The following is a 16,826-nucleotide window of genomic DNA, read 5'->3' on the forward strand; positions in this document are numbered from 1 at the left end:
ACATAAACACCATTAACACAGTGACAAAACAGGGGCTGTTGCTAACACCTCGGTTTTAACGGTGTTTGGCCATTTATATGGTTTTGAGGAATAATAATGTTTAAAAATTACACTATAGCTTTGGATACTAGATATCAAAACCCTGGAAAGTTTATTTGAGGTATGTCTGGTTCTAGACATCCTGGATAAATAATCTGTGTTTAACAGCAGCTTAAGAGTGTACACAGGTAAGCGGATATCTAGGGCGTACACAGGTAAGCGGATATCTAGGGCGTACACAGGTAAACCTTTGTGAGAAAGTTGACAAAACTCAAAATATGAAAAGCTTTGCCTGCCAGACAGGGAGGTGAGGTGGGAATGTTCTATCTTATTTAGAATACTTAAGTCAATAGCCTAACAATTCTGGTGTCTGTTCCTTTAGAAACTTGCAAATAACTACAGTAAATGTCAACAACACACCTTGAACTCAAATACTCACTACAAGCTAGAACCATCAAACCAAAATCAGTCTTTCTAGTCCCAAAGAAACACAAACCCCTTCATTCACCCCTGATATTACAGCTTCCTTCTAATATACGATTTGGATTTCCCTTACTTTTCATAATCAGAAAGGATATTACTTCATATTCTATCACTCAAACAAAAGAATGATTAGATCCTACCGTGTTCATTAGAGTTGATTCGGAATTTGCAACCAAGACGAAGACATCAGCATCCAGGCAAAACTTATCAATCCAAGTATCCAACTCCGTAGTGACATCCGTGCCCGGGCTAACGGGAATAAAGTAAGAATTATATTTTATATACATATATATGTGTACATATGTATTTTTTCTTTTGGCCATGTTGCACAGCATGTAGGATATGAAATCCCAGTTCCCTAATCAGGAATCGAGCTCACACCCCCCACACAGAAGCGCAGATTCTTAACCACTGGGCCTCCAAGAAGTCCCTATACATTCTTTAAAAAGAAAATTTAGATTACAGACAGATAATTTTTTTTAACTTTTAAGAATTAGTTGAAGTCTAAGGGATAGGATTTCTACCAGTTATCAGTCTGAAGCCTAGGAGATTTAAATTACTTTCTCACCTATAAGAGAGCAGTTGTGGAAAGTTGAGAACTGTGTTCTACATACTTCTGTTCTGCTGACAACTCCCAGAGCCTATCCAACTGACAACTAAACAAATGTTAAAAATGTTTATTTATTAAAGAGAGAAAACTTCATGATTTTTGACAAAACAAGTAGCATGATAAATATTTAAAATCTTTATGCTTTAATATATGATACTTGTTCTTTTTCTGACTTACTCTACTCTCTGTGTCAGACTCTCTAGGTCCATCTGCATCTCCACAAATGACCCTGTTTCCCTTTTATGGCTGAGTAATATTTCACTGTATACATATGTACCACTTCTACTTTATCCATTAATCTGCCACTAGATACTTAGGCTGTGTCCTTGTCCAGACTACTTTAAGCAGTGCTGCAATGAACACTGGGGTACATGCGTCCTTTTAAATTATGGTTTTCTCAGGGAGATTAAGACTGATATGTGTGTGTGTGTGTGTGTGTGTGTGTGTGTGTACACACACACACTACCATGTGTTAAAATAGATAGCTAGTGGGAACCCGCAATGAAGCACAGGAAGTCCTGTTTGGTGCTCTGTGATGGGTGGGAGGGCATGGTGGGGTGGAGGGAGGTCTAGGAGGCCCAAGGGAGGGGACATATGCATATGTATAGTTGATTCACTTCACTGTACAGCAGAAACTAACACAGCATTATAAAGCAATTATATTCTAATTAAAAAAAAAAACTTTATGCTTTGGGAGGCTGAAAATAAGCACTAGAAAAAAAAATGAGGCTAATACACAATTTATACTATAAAAAGTATAGTCCAATTGTATATACATTGGCTTGATGTATCCTGTGACCAGCTGGCAAGATATACAGGTTGGGGTCATGGATACAGTCCAGCCATGAAGTAAAAGAAAAATTAAAACTATTATATTTAAACTAAATATTTTTAGGCGATTTCTCTGGCAGTTCAATGGTTAGGGGGCGCAAGTTTAATCCCTGATTGAGGCACTAAGATGCCATATGCCACATGGTATGGCCAAAAATTAATTATTTAAAAAATTAAAACATAAAAAAAATAAACTCAGTGTTTTTATTTCTCAAGTACCTTTTCTCTCATCCAAGCTATTTCTGTTGATTACTTGAAGTACTCTTTCAATCAAAAGGGAAGGCCCTCATCAAATAAAAAAAAAATTTGCATAAAACACTGAAATTTTAACTTAAGAAAACAAAAGAGCATACCATAATTTAAAAAACATCACTTAACTACTTTTTTTTTGGTTAAGGACTCTGCTAAAGGGACATGCATTACCATTTTATTAAGCACCAATGTAGTAGGATGATTTTTAAAGAACGTATTAAATGCAGGTTAATCAGAAGAGCTGGGAATAAATTACAAAAGCATTTGATTAATTCTTGAACAACGAAAAGCTGTATGAAGTGTCCAGCAGTTATTTTGGAAAACTAGGTCTCAAGAATGATTACTGATTAAAAACAATAACTGGTTAGAGTTATCTATCAAAGATATCTGGGCTTCCACAGATGTGGGTCTGATTCCTGGGTCAAGAAGATCCCCCAAAGAAGGAAATGGCAACCCACTACAGCATTCTTGCCTGGGAAATCCCATGGACAGAGGAACCTGGTGGGCTACAGTCCATGGGATCAAGAGTCAGACACGACTCAGTGACTAAACCACAACAATAATCAATGTATCTAGAATCAGACAGTGTCTAAGGCCCAGCCCATTATCCAAACTACAAAGTCAGTCTAGTGAAAAAAGTGGTCAGTTCTTGAAATTTCCTGTACTAGAATCATACTGATAAATCAGCACTTTCATGTAACCATTAAGAAACAAAATAAAAAATAATACCTTAAATGTTCTGTTACAATCTAGCAAAGGAGAACAAAGCAGCAATTGAACATTTAAAATTTTCATGTACTGCATTCTACATACAAGCAGCATTTCTATTAAACAAAACTTTTACAATGAGAAAACATTTCATATGTAATTTTACCTGTCTACTAAAACCAGGTCATCTCTCAAGAGGGCACATTTTGCCTTTGGCCAAAACACATGCACAAGACACCCAGCTTTCAAGTCTTTGTCCATATGAAGGGCGTGGGCCAGCTGATTAACTGTCTAAAAAGGGAAGGAAAGAAAAAACAAAACTACTTGTAACAAAATTCAAGAAAAATTTTAAATATTAGGACTTGCTAAGTTTATTTTTGCAAAACATGCAGAAAAAGCAGAACTTTATGTAATTTGAAATAAAACCATCTAGGGCAATCTTGAAAAACCTGAGGTTTAAAATTACCAAGTAGGAAAAAAAGAAAATAACAGCCATGAAAACAGCTGACTCATACCATCATGCAAAACAATGGGCTGGAAACATTCTAAATGCCCCAACAAATGGCATCCTATGCAACACCTGAACTTGATTATACTGTATGTATGAAAAAAAAATCTACAATATATTAAGGGGAAAAAAGCAAATCAGAAAATAGCATATAAAACCATTTTCTTTTAAAAATACAGAGAAACACCAATTTAACTCTGTATCAAAGTATTTCCACTGATTTTGGAAGTGTGTGAGTTGTGGAGTTTCTTTTCTTTTTTTCTAACTGTATTTCCTGACTCTTCTAAAATGAATTTATTGCTTACTAATGGGGGGCAGGTAAAGGAATGTCGCTAGGCCGTAAGCACACACGCGTGCTTTCAAGTTAGTGACAGCCCACGCGCTAGGCTGGAGGAAGCACAAGCTGTAATCAAGACTGCCGGGAGAAACATCAACAACCTCGGATATGCAGATGACACCACCCTTATGGCAGAGAGTGAAGAGGAACTAAAAAGTCTTGTGATGAAAGTGAAAGAGGAGAGTGAAAAAGTTGGCTTAAAACTCAACATTCACAAAACTAAGATCATGGCATCTGGTCCCATCACTTCATAGCAAATAGATGGGGAAACCGTGGAAACAGTGACAGACTTTATTTTTGGAAAAGGAAAGGAAAGTGAAGTCACTCAGTCATGTCCGACTCTGCAACCCCATGGACTGCAGTACCAGGCTCCTCCGTCCATGGGATTTTCCAGGCAAGAATACTTGACAGTGTTGCCATTTCCTTCTCCAGGAGATATTTCTGACCCAGGGATTGAACCCGGGTCTCCCGCAGTGTGGGCAGACGCTTTACCATCTGAGGCACCAGGGAAGTCCACCAGGGGTGTTCCTGGTGGACTATTTTGGGGTGTTCCAAAATCACTGCAGATGGTGACTACAGCCATGAAATTAAAAGACGTTTGCTCCTTAAAAGAAAAGCTATGACCAACCTAGACAGCATATTAAAAAGGAGAGACATTACTTTGTCAGCAAAGGTCTGCCTAGTCAAAGCTATGGTTTTTTCAGTAGTCATGTATGGATGGGAGAGTCGGACTATAAAGAAAGTTGAGTGCCAAAGAATTGATGCTTTTGAACTGTGGTGTTGGAGAAGACTCTTGAGAGTCCCTTGGACTGCAAGGAGATCCAACCAGTCCATCCTAAAGGAGATCAGTCCTGAATATTCATTGGAAGGACTGATGCTAAAGCTGAAACTCCAATACTTTGGCCACCTGATGCAAAGAATTGACTCATTGGAAAAGACCCTGAAGCTGGGAAAGACTGAAGGCGGGAGGAGAAGGGGACGACAGAGGATGAGATGGTCGCAGGGCATCACCGACTCAAAGGACACGAGTTTGGGTAAACTCCGGGAGTTGGCAATGGACAGGGAAGCCTGGTGTGCTGCAGTCCATGGGGTCACAAAGAGTCGGACACGACTGAGCAATTGAACTGAACTGACTAATGTCCTCTCTTTCCGTTTAAGCTCCCTAAAATATTTCTACTTCTCAAGATGACTTCTGATATACATTTTATCTTTCATGTACATGTTAAATTAAACACACAATTAAGTTCAAAGGGCTTAAGACAAAATTAATCATCAAGGAAAGGGCATCAGAACACATACCTCTATGATTCTTTTGCAATTTACATGAAACTTAAAAACGGAAACATCTATTATCAAATGGTCACAGTAGTCCTGATCAGGGTTGAAGTGAATTTCCGCAGTGATAATGAGAGGTAGTGGTTTTTTCGCTTGTTTTTATAAGCTTTTTGATAGAATTACAAACTTGTGACTTTTCTGTATGGCTTAAAAGTTTGAATATTTTCATAAATATCATCTCATTTATTGCTCATAAATAAATACTGAAGGGTATTAGACCAATTGAGTTACCTGCTCTGATCAAACAGCAAACTCACAGGAGGATGACTAGACCTATGAATTCACCTACAGTTTAGTCAAAACTAAAATGGCATGGATCTTCACATACTGAACTTCAGTATTTGTGGGAAAGCTCTTATGACTAAAGTGAATATAAAGAGAAACAGTGCCTTTTCCACTTGCTTTCATACCAAAGCAAACTGTTTTTTCGTTTGGCTGAAAAAACCTAGTGCCACTGAATTCCTTAAGAAATTTATACAAGGTAGGGAACTACTGGAGAAGGAAATGGCAACCCACTCCAGTCTCCTGCCTGGAAAATCCCATGGATGGAGGAGCCTGGCGGGCTGCAGTCCATGGGGTCGCTGAGAGTCAGACACGACTGAGCGACTTCACTTTCACTTTTCACTTTCATGCACTGGAGAAGGCAATGGCAACCCACTCCAGTGTTCTTGCCTGGAGAATCCCAGGGATGGGGGAGCCTGGTGGACTGCCGTCTATGGGGTCACACTGAGTCGGACACGACTGAAGCGACTTAGCTGCAGCAAGGAACTACCACTGGCCTTTATCTGATAAAGTATAGCATTTAGACATGAATTAGCTTACCAAATATTCTGAAGAGAAGAACAGTCTCTAAAAGCACAGGTGTGGGTCAAAAACAGATTCCAGAGCCCAATTTTTTAAACAAAGTTTTCTTTAGAAAGACAAGATTTGTGACTAAACAGCAACGACACACTTCAGTAATGTTCTTTTCACTGGGAACAGTACTTTAAAATTTTTATAAACTTTTAATTCTAATTTATCTCCATTTTAAGTTAAGGACAGGTTTTATTCTTCCAAGAATTTAGCTCTGAAGCAAAAGTATCTGAGAAAATCCAAAATATTACTGATGGTTTTAAAAGTTATGAAGAGAAATACTAATGGTTCTTCCATCTCTAGCAATGCAGACATCTTGTCAGAGGCTTCTAAAAGAACAAGTTAAGGACATTATTTCAGGTGCATTATGCTACTAAAGGTCAAACAGTATACCTTCACACTCTTTTTTTCATCTGACCCTTCTGTCATGAGATAGGCTTTATCTCCATCAGTTCCTTCAACACTCAGGAAGCAATTGGTTGTATGGCCAATCCCACTAGGGAGGACTTTATCCCACAACATGGCATTGATAACAGAGCTCTTCCCACTGCTTGTCCTGAAGAATGAATACACAAAATCATGACAAAACATAATGATAAAAATTTTGTTCTTTCACTGGGTCAAAGGCCAACTTTTTTAGAATGCAAATTTTGTACAAAAATTTCACCAGATTCCATTTTTTATGAAAGTCGACAACTTGATTTACATAAATATTAGCAATGTACATTTCAGAAAAACAAAACGGAGGAAAACAAATCCTACCTTTCCCATAAAGCTATCCTCCCTTACTCTTTTTATCTTTCTTGCTTTTTGATTCCCATAACAAGGTGTGGTCTAATATCCATTCTTAAATCTTCTTAAATCTGGGCTGGACCTTCTTTACATGCAAAACTCATTCCTATTTCTTCTTCTCAAGTAGGACAACTGAGTCATCACTTCCCCAACAAGCCTCTTCCCTCCTACTCTGACTTCTACTCCATCCTAACCTGAGGTAGGGTCTCTTTCATGGACTTACTTCATACTAGACTCTGCACAAGGTCAAGTGGGTAAAGCAAATAACAAAAAAGACAAACAGAAAAGAGCTTGAAGAAAAGTTTTCAGGGACATAAACAAGGTGGTTTAGTAGAGAATAACTGAAAAGGAATACCTTAGATAGCTTGGTCTGGAAAGGTTTCTATAGTAACATTTAGAATGAGACTTAAAGAATGCAAAGGAGTCTGACACTGAACAAGACACAGAGGATTCTATGCATAGGCCAAAGCGCTAAAGCCCTAAGATGGGAAATAGCTTAGAAGGCCTACGAGGTTAGCTTAATGAGTAAATAAATGCATCTACTGGTACACAACACATGATATTCAACCAAGTACGGGCCTTGTCATTTGTCTTCGCTTCTCTAGTGCCTAACAGAGTGACTGGTACATAGACAGTTAACAAATGGTCCCTAAATTAATCTATGAGCTGTGGCAGAAATCACTCATATCACTCCAGAAGTTTCTTTAAGGAATGGCATGTCTTATTCTCCCTCTGGGAATCATGGAGCTGAAAATCTTTTTGGAAGTCACACCTGATAATACATAGAAATTTAAAAGAGTAAGTCACAAATTATACTCACCTGTTTTTCTATTCTTATAACTGGCTAAGAAGCCAATTCTTAGAGATGAGCACCCTCAAAAAAGAAATGACTTTCATAAAGCTTCATTTTATACCAGGAACTAAAATGAACAAACTTTTACATGCTAATAACTTTAACACTTAATATGAGCAGAAACTGCTGTAAAGAGAAGGAGAAGGAATACCCTTGCTGAAACATCAGAAACAAAGCTGCAGATATGATCAAGCTGAACACTATCCTTGAGAAGAACAGTAAAGAGTTACCTGCCAAAAAATGCCACTTTCATGTGTCTCCGAGACAGCACCTCACCAATAATGGAAAGCTTGTTTTTATACCTCTGTATTTCTATCAGATCATCCTCCGTAGCTACTCGGTCAAGTTCTGGATTCTTATATGTTGCTGTAAAATTAAAATGGTATTAGACAAAATAATATAGATGAATATTAAGTTAATTATAGGGCTTCCCTTATAGCTCAGTCAGTAAGGAATCTGCCTGCAGTGTAGGAAACCTGGGTTTCATTCCTAGGTTGGAAAGATCCTGGAGAAGGAAATGGCAACCCACTCTAGTAATTATAAAATACTTAAGATGTGCATACATTTTGGTTTTGTTCTATATTAACATGACATTTGAAAATAAAAATGGCATGGTATATGAATATTTGGTAAAAGGTGAATGCCTTGTTGCAACAGGTCATTAGGAATACTGCTCAGAATTACAAAATTATTAAAAATTACAGGGGTCCAGTCAAAAGGGTGTTTATTTATTTTTAAAACGTTTATTTATTTATTTGGCTGTGCCGTGTCTTAGTTGCAGCATATGGGATCTAGTTCCCTGACCAGGATTTGAACCTAGGTCCCCTGCACTGGGACAGAGTCTTAGCCACTGGACTACCAGGGAAGACCCAAAAGGGTATTTATTATTCATCTAATACAAAATACCCACTTAAGACCAAAACGCATTTCTGAACAGAGTAACTAGAACCTAATATCCAGCAATTATAATTTCATTCTGACAGGAGCTTCAAATCTTGAACTGAGCAGAAGGATTCACATGCTAAGAGTGAGGTTTGAATAGGTAATGGTTGTTGTTCAGTCACTAAGCTCTGTCTGACTCTTTGTGATGCCATGGACCGCAGCATACCAGGCTTCCCTGTCCTTCACTATCTCCCAGAGTTTGCTCAAATTCATGTGATGCTATCTAACCATCACATCCTCTGCCACCCTCTTCTCCTTTTGCCTTCAATCTTTCCCAGCATCAAGTGGCCAAAGTATTGAAGCTTCAGCCAATTCCACTGAGCTGGCTCTTTGTATCAGGTGGCCAAAGAATTGGAATTTCAGCTTCAGCATTAGCCCTTCCAATGACTATTCAGGGTTGATTTCCTTTAGGGCTGACTGGTTTGATCTCCTTGCTCTCCAAGGGACTCTTAAGAGTCTTTTCCAGCATCACAGTTCAAAAGCATCAATTCTTTGGTGCTCAGCCTTTATGGTCCGACTTTCACATCCATACTTGACTACTGGAAAAACCATAGCTTTGACTATACGGACCTTTGTTGGTGAAGTGATATCTCTGCTTTTAATACAATGTCTAGGTTTGTCACAGCTTTCCTGTCTCACTTTTCACTAAAACAGATCTGAGATGTTGACTTAACTGTTGAGTTGACAGGGAGATAAGTATAATGGCTAAATGTGGGCTGCCTCACTTTTTAGTCTGGGCATTTACAAGTTGTGTGATCTTTGATGAGCTGCTTACCTTTTCTGTGCCTTAGGTCCTTTATCTTTAAAATGAGTGTGATTAAAATCTTCCTCAGTGTCGATTTGAGTATTAAATGAGCCTTGATTTGAGTATTAAATGAGCTATTATTAAGTGCTTAGAACAGGACCTCACACATATACTTCTTTCTTAGTTGCTATTAATATTATTCAATGCTCCTCCTTTGGTCAGCAGAAATGGGTTTTGTTATGGTATCTTATATAGCACAATGCTCTGTATGTGTTCTGTATCCAAGGTTGAAAGAATAAAGGATCTTTATATATTTTCAAAAGTAATTATTTTAAAAACTTAGAGATAATTAACCTTCAACAAAATGTGATCCTTCAGTAACAAACTCCAGTAATTGGTCGAAGATTGCTGTAATTGTCTTCTTAGCCAGCACGAAGTGCTTCAGTGGAGAAGCAGTTTCTGCCATTATGCTGAAAATAAAAAGTTAGAAAAAGTATGAATTAACTAAGAAGTTAAAAGTTTCTGCCATTATGCTGAAAATAAAAAGTTAGAAAAGTACAAATTAAAGACACGTGAGTTAATGACACTTTTCAGCAACACTGACTCCCCAATGAAACAAACTTCCAAAACATTTACTTGGCTCTGCTGGGTCTTAGTTATAGTTTGTGGGCTTTTCAGCTGCAGCATTCAAGCTCTTAATGGTGGCCATGTGGGATCTAGTTCCCTGACCAGGAATCAAACTCAGGCCCCCTTCATTGGGAGTGTGGAGTCTTAGCCATTGTACCACCAAGGAAGTCCCCCTAAATATTTTTATGTAGCTATTTTTGGGAGAGAAGTGATCTACTCAGACAATTAAAGACTACTTTTGGGCAATATTCCACTAAAATATGTGAAGTCTATTGCCCAAAACTTGATAGCAATTTCTACTTATTTCCCTTTGCTGATGATGAAAACTAGCCAGATTCTGAGTGCATGTGACTCTATTTTCCCCCCCAAACTTTAAACTTTTTATTTTGTACTGGGGTATAGTCAATTAACAATGTTGTGGCAGTTTCAGGTGAACCTTGAAGGTACTCAGCCATACATAGGTGTGCTAAGTCACTTCAGTCGTGTCTGACTCTTTGCAACCCCATGATTCTTCAGGCAAGAATACTGAAGTGGATTGCCATGCCCTCCTCCAGGGGATCTTTCTGACCCAGGGATTGAACCTGTGTCTCCTGCATTGGCAAGTGGGTTCTTTACCACTAGCATCACCTGGGAAGCCATATATATACATGTATCCATTCTCCCCCAAACCTTCCTCCCATCTAGGCTAGCATGTAACATGAAGCAGAGTCCCATGTGCTATACAGTAGGTCCTTATTGATTATCCATTTTATATATAGCAGTGTGTACAAGCGGAGAAGGCAATGGCACGCCACTCCAGTACTCTTGCCTGGAAAATCCCATGGATGGAGAAGCCTGGTGGGCTGCAGTCCTTGGGGTTGTTAAGAGTCGGACACGACTGAGCGACTTCACTTTCACTTTTCACTTTCATGCACTGGAGAAGGAAATGGCAACCCACTCCAGTATTCTTGCCTGGAGAATCCCAGGGTCAGGGGTGCTTGGTGGCCTGCCATCTATGGGATCACACAGAGTCGGACACGACCAAAGAGACTTAGCAGCAGCAGCAGCAGCAGTGTGTACATGACATTCTCAAAGTCCCTAACTATCCCTTCCCCTGGCAACCATAAGTTCCTTTTCTAAGTCTATGAGTCTTTTTCTGTTTTGTAAATTTATTTGTATATTTCTTTTCAGATCCCACATACAAGGGATGTCATAGGATATTTCTCCTTCTCTGACTCATTTCACTAAGTATGACACTCTCTGGGTCCATCCATGTTGCTGCAAATGGTATTATTTCATTCTTTTTAATGGATGAGTAATATTCCATTGTAATATATGTACTGCATCTTTTTTATCCTGTCCTCTGTAGATAGACATTTAGGTTTCCTCCATGTCTTGGCTATTGTAAACAGTGTTAAAATGAACACTAGGGTGCATGTATCCTTTTGGATGTTCTTTTGCAGATATATGCCCAGGAGTGGGATTGCTGGATCATATGGTAGCTCTATTTTTAGTTTTTTAAGGAACCTCCATACTGCTCTCCATAGTGACTATATTGATTCCCATAGTGACTATTACATTCTCATAAGCAATATAGAAGGGTTCTTTTCTCTCCACACCCTCTCCAGCATGTGTTGTTTTTGGATTTTTTGATGACAGCCATTCTAAATGCTGTGAGGTGATATCTCATTTTAGTTTTGATTTGCACTTCTCTAATAACTATTGAAGTTGAACATCTTTTCATGTGCCTATTGGTCATCTGTATGTCCTCTTTGCAGAAATGTCTATTCAGGTCCTCTGCCCATTGTTTTGAATGGGTTATTTGTTTTCATGCTAGTAAGAGTGCATGTGACTTAACTACATCAGGGAACAGGATGAGTGAGATGAAGCCAAGTTCACCAACAATAAGTTACTGTCTCTCAACCTTGACCTCTAGGTGGGTGGAGGTGGATAGGCAGAGTGAGTAAATAAAACTTCCAACATCATATTAACGTTTGATGCAATACTAACGTTTAGAAATTAGTTTTCGTCGCAACAAATAAGGAGGCAAGCTTTAAAAAGAGCAATACAAACGTTTAGAAAGTAGTAGTTCTCATCGCAGCAAATAAGGAGACAAGCCTCATAAAGAGCATCAACGTTTCCAGCCAAAGTAACAAGAACTTCAAGGAATTTAAGTTAAGAAAAATAATTTTTCGTGGTAGCCTCTCATAAAGAGCACCCAACAAAACCGATCACACACCTGTCTAATCCCTGTGTGCATGTGTGTAAAATGGAGCAGAGCAGCCATAAAGAAGGCTGAGACTTCCAAGGGGTCAGGAAATGACCGAATGGCTGCGAGAGAAAGCACGGTGAGAATAACCACCCGGTTCAGCTGGTTGTGAACGCCTTCCTTGGAGAAAGGCCTTGCCCGTCCTCCATACCAGGCGCGGGAGCCCCGCCTGCGGGGCTCGGGGCCAGACCCCACCCCCGTCCCGCGAGCCCTGGCCCGGACCCGGCCGCCCGACTCCTTGGGCACTGACCTCGCGGGCTCCGCGGGCCCGACCCGGGCGCCGGCCCCACTCGTAACCCCTCCAGCTCGCTCCTTTGCCGCAGACCCCGCGGCGGCGCCTCTTCACAGAGCGCCCCGCGCACGACTCCCCGTCCTCTATCCCCGGCAGGACGAAGGTCACCCGAGCAAAGTGAACCGATCCGCGGCCGAGACAGCGGGCACTCACCCAGTCCGGGCTCCGACTTGTCACCCAGCAACCGCACCTCAGCCACAGCCCTCAAGCAGCCTCATTCTCCCAAAAGATGCTGGGAAATTAAGAGGGGGCGGGAGGAGAGGCGCGAGGGCGGTTACTTCCGGCCTCTTGCCCTCCCGGATTTTGTTTGGCTCCATGACCGGAAGTGCGTCTTCGCCGAACGTCATATTTCTTAAGGGCACAGGACAGAGTTTTTGTTGGCAGGGAATGCTGCTACAAGAATGCTTTTCAGTTCCCCTAGCTTCTGCTTCACCTCCCACTGCCTTCAAAATTTCCAAAGCTCTGCCCAGCCTCGGCGTCGCTAGCTGCCAGTGGTTGGTGTAGTGAGGAAGAGCGAAAAGGAGGACAGGTGCGGCGAGATGAGGTTGGGTTGTGGTGCAAGACAAGGAATCCTGCTTGCTCGGCCATCAGCAATAAAGAAAAACCTTTTGACTTACAGACTGCCTTAGCTGTGTGTGTGTGTGTGTGTGTGTGTGTGTGTGTGTGTGTGTGTGTGTGTGTGCGCGCGCACTCTCTAACTCGTATCCAGCTCTTCGCGTGTCCAACTCTTTGCGACCCCATGGACTCTAGCGTTCCAGACTCCTCTGTGCACAAAATTTTCCAGGCAAGAATACCTGACGAGGTTGCCATTTCTTACTCCAGGGGATCTTCCAGGTTCAGGGATCCAACCTGTCTCCCGCATTTGCAAGCAGATTATTTATCACGGAGCCAATCCTTGACTCAGTTCAGTTCAGTCGCTCAGTCGTGGCCGACTCTTTGCGACCCCATGGACCACAGCAGCCCAGCCTGCCTGTCCATCACCAACTCCCGAAGTTTACCCAAACTCATGTCCACTGAGTCGGTGATGCCATCCAACCATCTCACCCTCTGTCGTCCCCTTCTCCTCCTGCCTTCAATCTTTCCCAGCACCAGGGTCTTTTCAAATGAGTCAGTTCTGTGCATCAGGTGGCCAAAGTACTGGAGTTTCAGCATCAGCATCAGTCCTTCCAAAGAATATCAAGGACTGATTTCCTTTAGGATGGACTAGTTGGATCTCCTTGCAGTCCAAGGACTCTCAAGACTCTTCTCCAACACCACAGTTCAAAAGGACCAATTCTTCAGCACTCAGCTTTCTTTATAGTTCAACTCTCACATCCATACATGACCACTGGAAAAACCATAGCCTTGACTAGAAGGACCTTTGTTGGCAAAGTAATGTCTCTGCTTTTTAATATGCTGTCTAGGTTGGTCATAACTTTCCTTGGCAAGGAGTAAGCATCTCTTAATTTCATGGCTACAGTCACCATCTGCAGTGATTTTGAAGTCTGTCACTGTTTCCATTGTTATCCCATCTTTTTGCTATGAAGTGATGGGACTGGATGCCATGATCTTAGTTTTCGGAGTGTTGAGCTTTAAGCCAACTTTTTCACTCTCCTCTTTCACTTTCATCAAGAGGCTCTTTAGTTCTTCTTCACTTTCTGCCATAAGGGTGGTGTCATCTGCACATTTGAGGTTATTGATATTTCTCCTGGCAGTCTTGAATCCAGCTTGTGCTTCATCCAGCCCAGTGTTTCTCATGATGTTCTCTGCATATAAGTTAAATAAGCAGGGTGACAATATACAGCCTTGATGTACTCCTTTTCCTATTTGGAACCAGTCTGTTGTTCCATGTCCAGTTCTAATTGTTGCTTCCTGACCTGCATACAGATTTCTCAAGAGACAGGTCAGGTGGTCTGGTATTCCCATCTCCTTCAGAATTTTCCACAGTTTGTTGTGACCCACACAGTCAAAGGCTTTGGCATAGTCAATAAAGCAGAAATACATGTTTTTCTGGAATTCTCTTGCTTTTTCGATGATCCAGCGGATGTTGGCAATTTGATCTTTGGTTCCTCAGCCTTTTCTAAATCCAGCTTGAACATCTGGAAGTTCATGGTTCATGTATTGCTGAAGACTGGCTTGGAGAATTTTGAGCATTACTTTACTAGCGTGTGAGATGAGTGCAATTGTGCAGTAGTTTGAGCATTCTTTGGCATTGCCTTTCTTTGGGATTGGTTTGAAAATTGACGTTTTCCAACCATGACTGCTGCTAAGTCACTTCAATCGTGTCTGACTCTGTGTGACCTCATAGATGTCAGCCCACCAGGCACCCCTGTCTCTGGGATTCTCCAGTCAAGAACACTGGAGTGGGTTGCCATTTCCTTCTCCAATGAGTGAAAGTGAAAAGTGAAAGTGAAGTCGCTTAGTCGTGTCCTACTCTTAGCGACCCCATGGACTGCAGCCTACCAGGCTCCACCGGCCACGGGATTTTCCAGGCAAGAGTACTGGAGTGGGATGCCATTGCCTTCTCCTCCAACCATGACTAGTGCTTCTCAAACTTTGTACTCAGGAATTTTGTACTTGAGGATCTTATTAAACTGCAGATTCTGATTCACTGGGTCCAAGTGTGCATTTCTAACATCCCTTGAGTGTTGCTGCTCCTGTTCTACATATGGCTCAAAGGAAAGTCCTGGGACTTTCTATAGTTGGCAAGAGACACGGTTTTGCAATTGACGCCCCTTTATCCTTCTGAGCCCCAGGTACTTCATCCACAAATGCAGAATACTAATACCTACTTTATGGTAGGAGCTAGTATCCAGTTATTCAACCAAACACTAACCCTAGGTATTTCTGGGAGATTATTTGTGATTAACATCTATAGTCAGTTGACTATGTAAAAGATGGAGAAGCTCTATACAGTCAGCAAAAACAAGACTGGGAGCTGAACTGTGGCTCAGGTCATGAACTCCTTATTGCCAAATTCAGACTTAAATTGAAGAAAGTAGGGAAAACCACTAGACCATTCATAGACCATTCAGGTATGACCTAAATCAAATCCCTTAAAATTATACAGTGGAAGTGAGAAATAGATTCAAGGGATTAGATCTGATAGACAAAGTGCCTGAAGAATTATGGACAGAGATTCCTGACATTGTACAGAAGGCAGTGATCAAGACCATCCCCAAGGAAAAGAAATGCAAAAAGGCAAGATGGTTGTCTGCTGAGGCCTTACAAACAGCTATGAAATGAAGAGAAGTGAAAGGCAAAGGAGAAAAGGAAAGATATACCCATTTCAATGCAGAGTTCCAAAGAATAGCAAGGAGAGATAAGAAAGCCTTCCTCAGTGATCAATGCAAAGAAATAGTGGGAAACAATAGAATGGGAAAGACTAGAGATCTCTTCAAGAAAATTAGAGACATCAAGGGAATATTTCATGCAAAGTTGGGCACAATAAAGACAGAAATGATATGGACTTAACAGTAGCAGAAGATATTAAGAAGAAATGGCAAGAATACACAGAAGAACTAGACAAAACAGATCTTCATGATCCAGGTAACCACAATTGTGTTATCACTCACCTAGAGCCAGACATCCTGCAATGCAGTCAAGTGGCCCTTAAGAAGCATCACTATGAACAAAGCTAGTGGAGGTGATGGAATTCCAATTGAGCTATTTCAAATCCTAAAAGATGATGCTGTTAAAGTGCCACATTCAGTATGCCAGCAAATATGGAAAAGTCATCAGTGGCCACAGGACTGGAAAAGGTCAGTTTTCATTCCAATCCCAAAGAAAGGCAATGCCAAAGAATGCTCAAACTACCGCATAGTTGCACTCTTCTCACACGCTAGTAAAGTAATGTTCAAAATTCTCCAGGCCAGGCTTCAACAACACGTGAACCATGAACTTCCAGATGTTCAAGCTGGATTTAGAAAAGGCAGAGGAACCAAAGATCAAATTGCCAACATCAATTGGATCATTGAAAAAACAAGAGTTCCAGGAAAACGTCTATTTCTGCTTTATTTACCATGCCAAAGCCTTTGACTGTGTGGATTACAACAAACTTTGGAAAATTGTGAAAGAGATGGGAATACCAGACCACCTGACCTGTCTCTTGAGAAATCTGTGTGCAGGTCAGGAAGCAACAATTAGAACTGGACATGGAACAAGAGACTGGTTCCTAATTGGGAAAGGAGTTTGTCAAGGCTATATATTGTCACCCTGCTTATTAAACTTATATGCAGAGTATATCATGCGAAATTCTGGGCTGGATGAAGCACAAGCTGGATTCAAGACTGCCAGGAGAAATATCAATAACGTCAGATCTGCAGATGATACCACCCTTAAGGAAAAAAGCAAAGAAGAACTAAAGAGCCTCTTGATGAAAGTGAAAGAGGAG

At 40.8% G+C, this 16,826-nt stretch overlaps 1 protein-coding gene across 2 annotated transcripts in view; it reads right to left on the bottom strand.

Moving 5' to 3' along the window:
* MFN1 (mitofusin 1) overlaps window positions 1-12,758 on the bottom strand; it is a 33,007-nt gene extending 20,249 nt beyond the window's left edge. The window contains exons 1-6 of one of the 2 annotated variants that reach the window (XM_043473673.1): window positions 12,608-12,758; window positions 9,642-9,757; window positions 7,831-7,966; window positions 6,349-6,511; window positions 3,090-3,214; window positions 663-771 (exon numbers count right to left, since the gene is read on the bottom strand). In XM_043473673.1, the coding sequence (XP_043329608.1) occupies window positions 663-771; window positions 3,090-3,214; window positions 6,349-6,511; window positions 7,831-7,966; window positions 9,642-9,753 (645 nt within the window). In that variant the 5' untranslated portion in view covers window positions 9,754-9,757; window positions 12,608-12,758. Of the gene's footprint in view, window positions 1-662; window positions 772-3,089; window positions 3,215-6,348; window positions 6,512-7,830; window positions 7,967-9,641; window positions 9,758-12,412; window positions 12,586-12,607 lie in introns of those variants that run through there. The other variant, XM_043473674.1, reaches the window with a different exon arrangement.
* Between the last annotated feature and the right edge of the window lie 4,068 nt (window positions 12,759-16,826).

The sequence above is a fragment of the Cervus canadensis genome, chromosome 7 (genome assembly GCF_019320065.1).
Source record: "Cervus canadensis isolate Bull #8, Minnesota chromosome 7, ASM1932006v1, whole genome shotgun sequence".
NCBI lineage: Eukaryota > Metazoa > Chordata > Mammalia > Artiodactyla > Cervidae > Cervus > Cervus canadensis.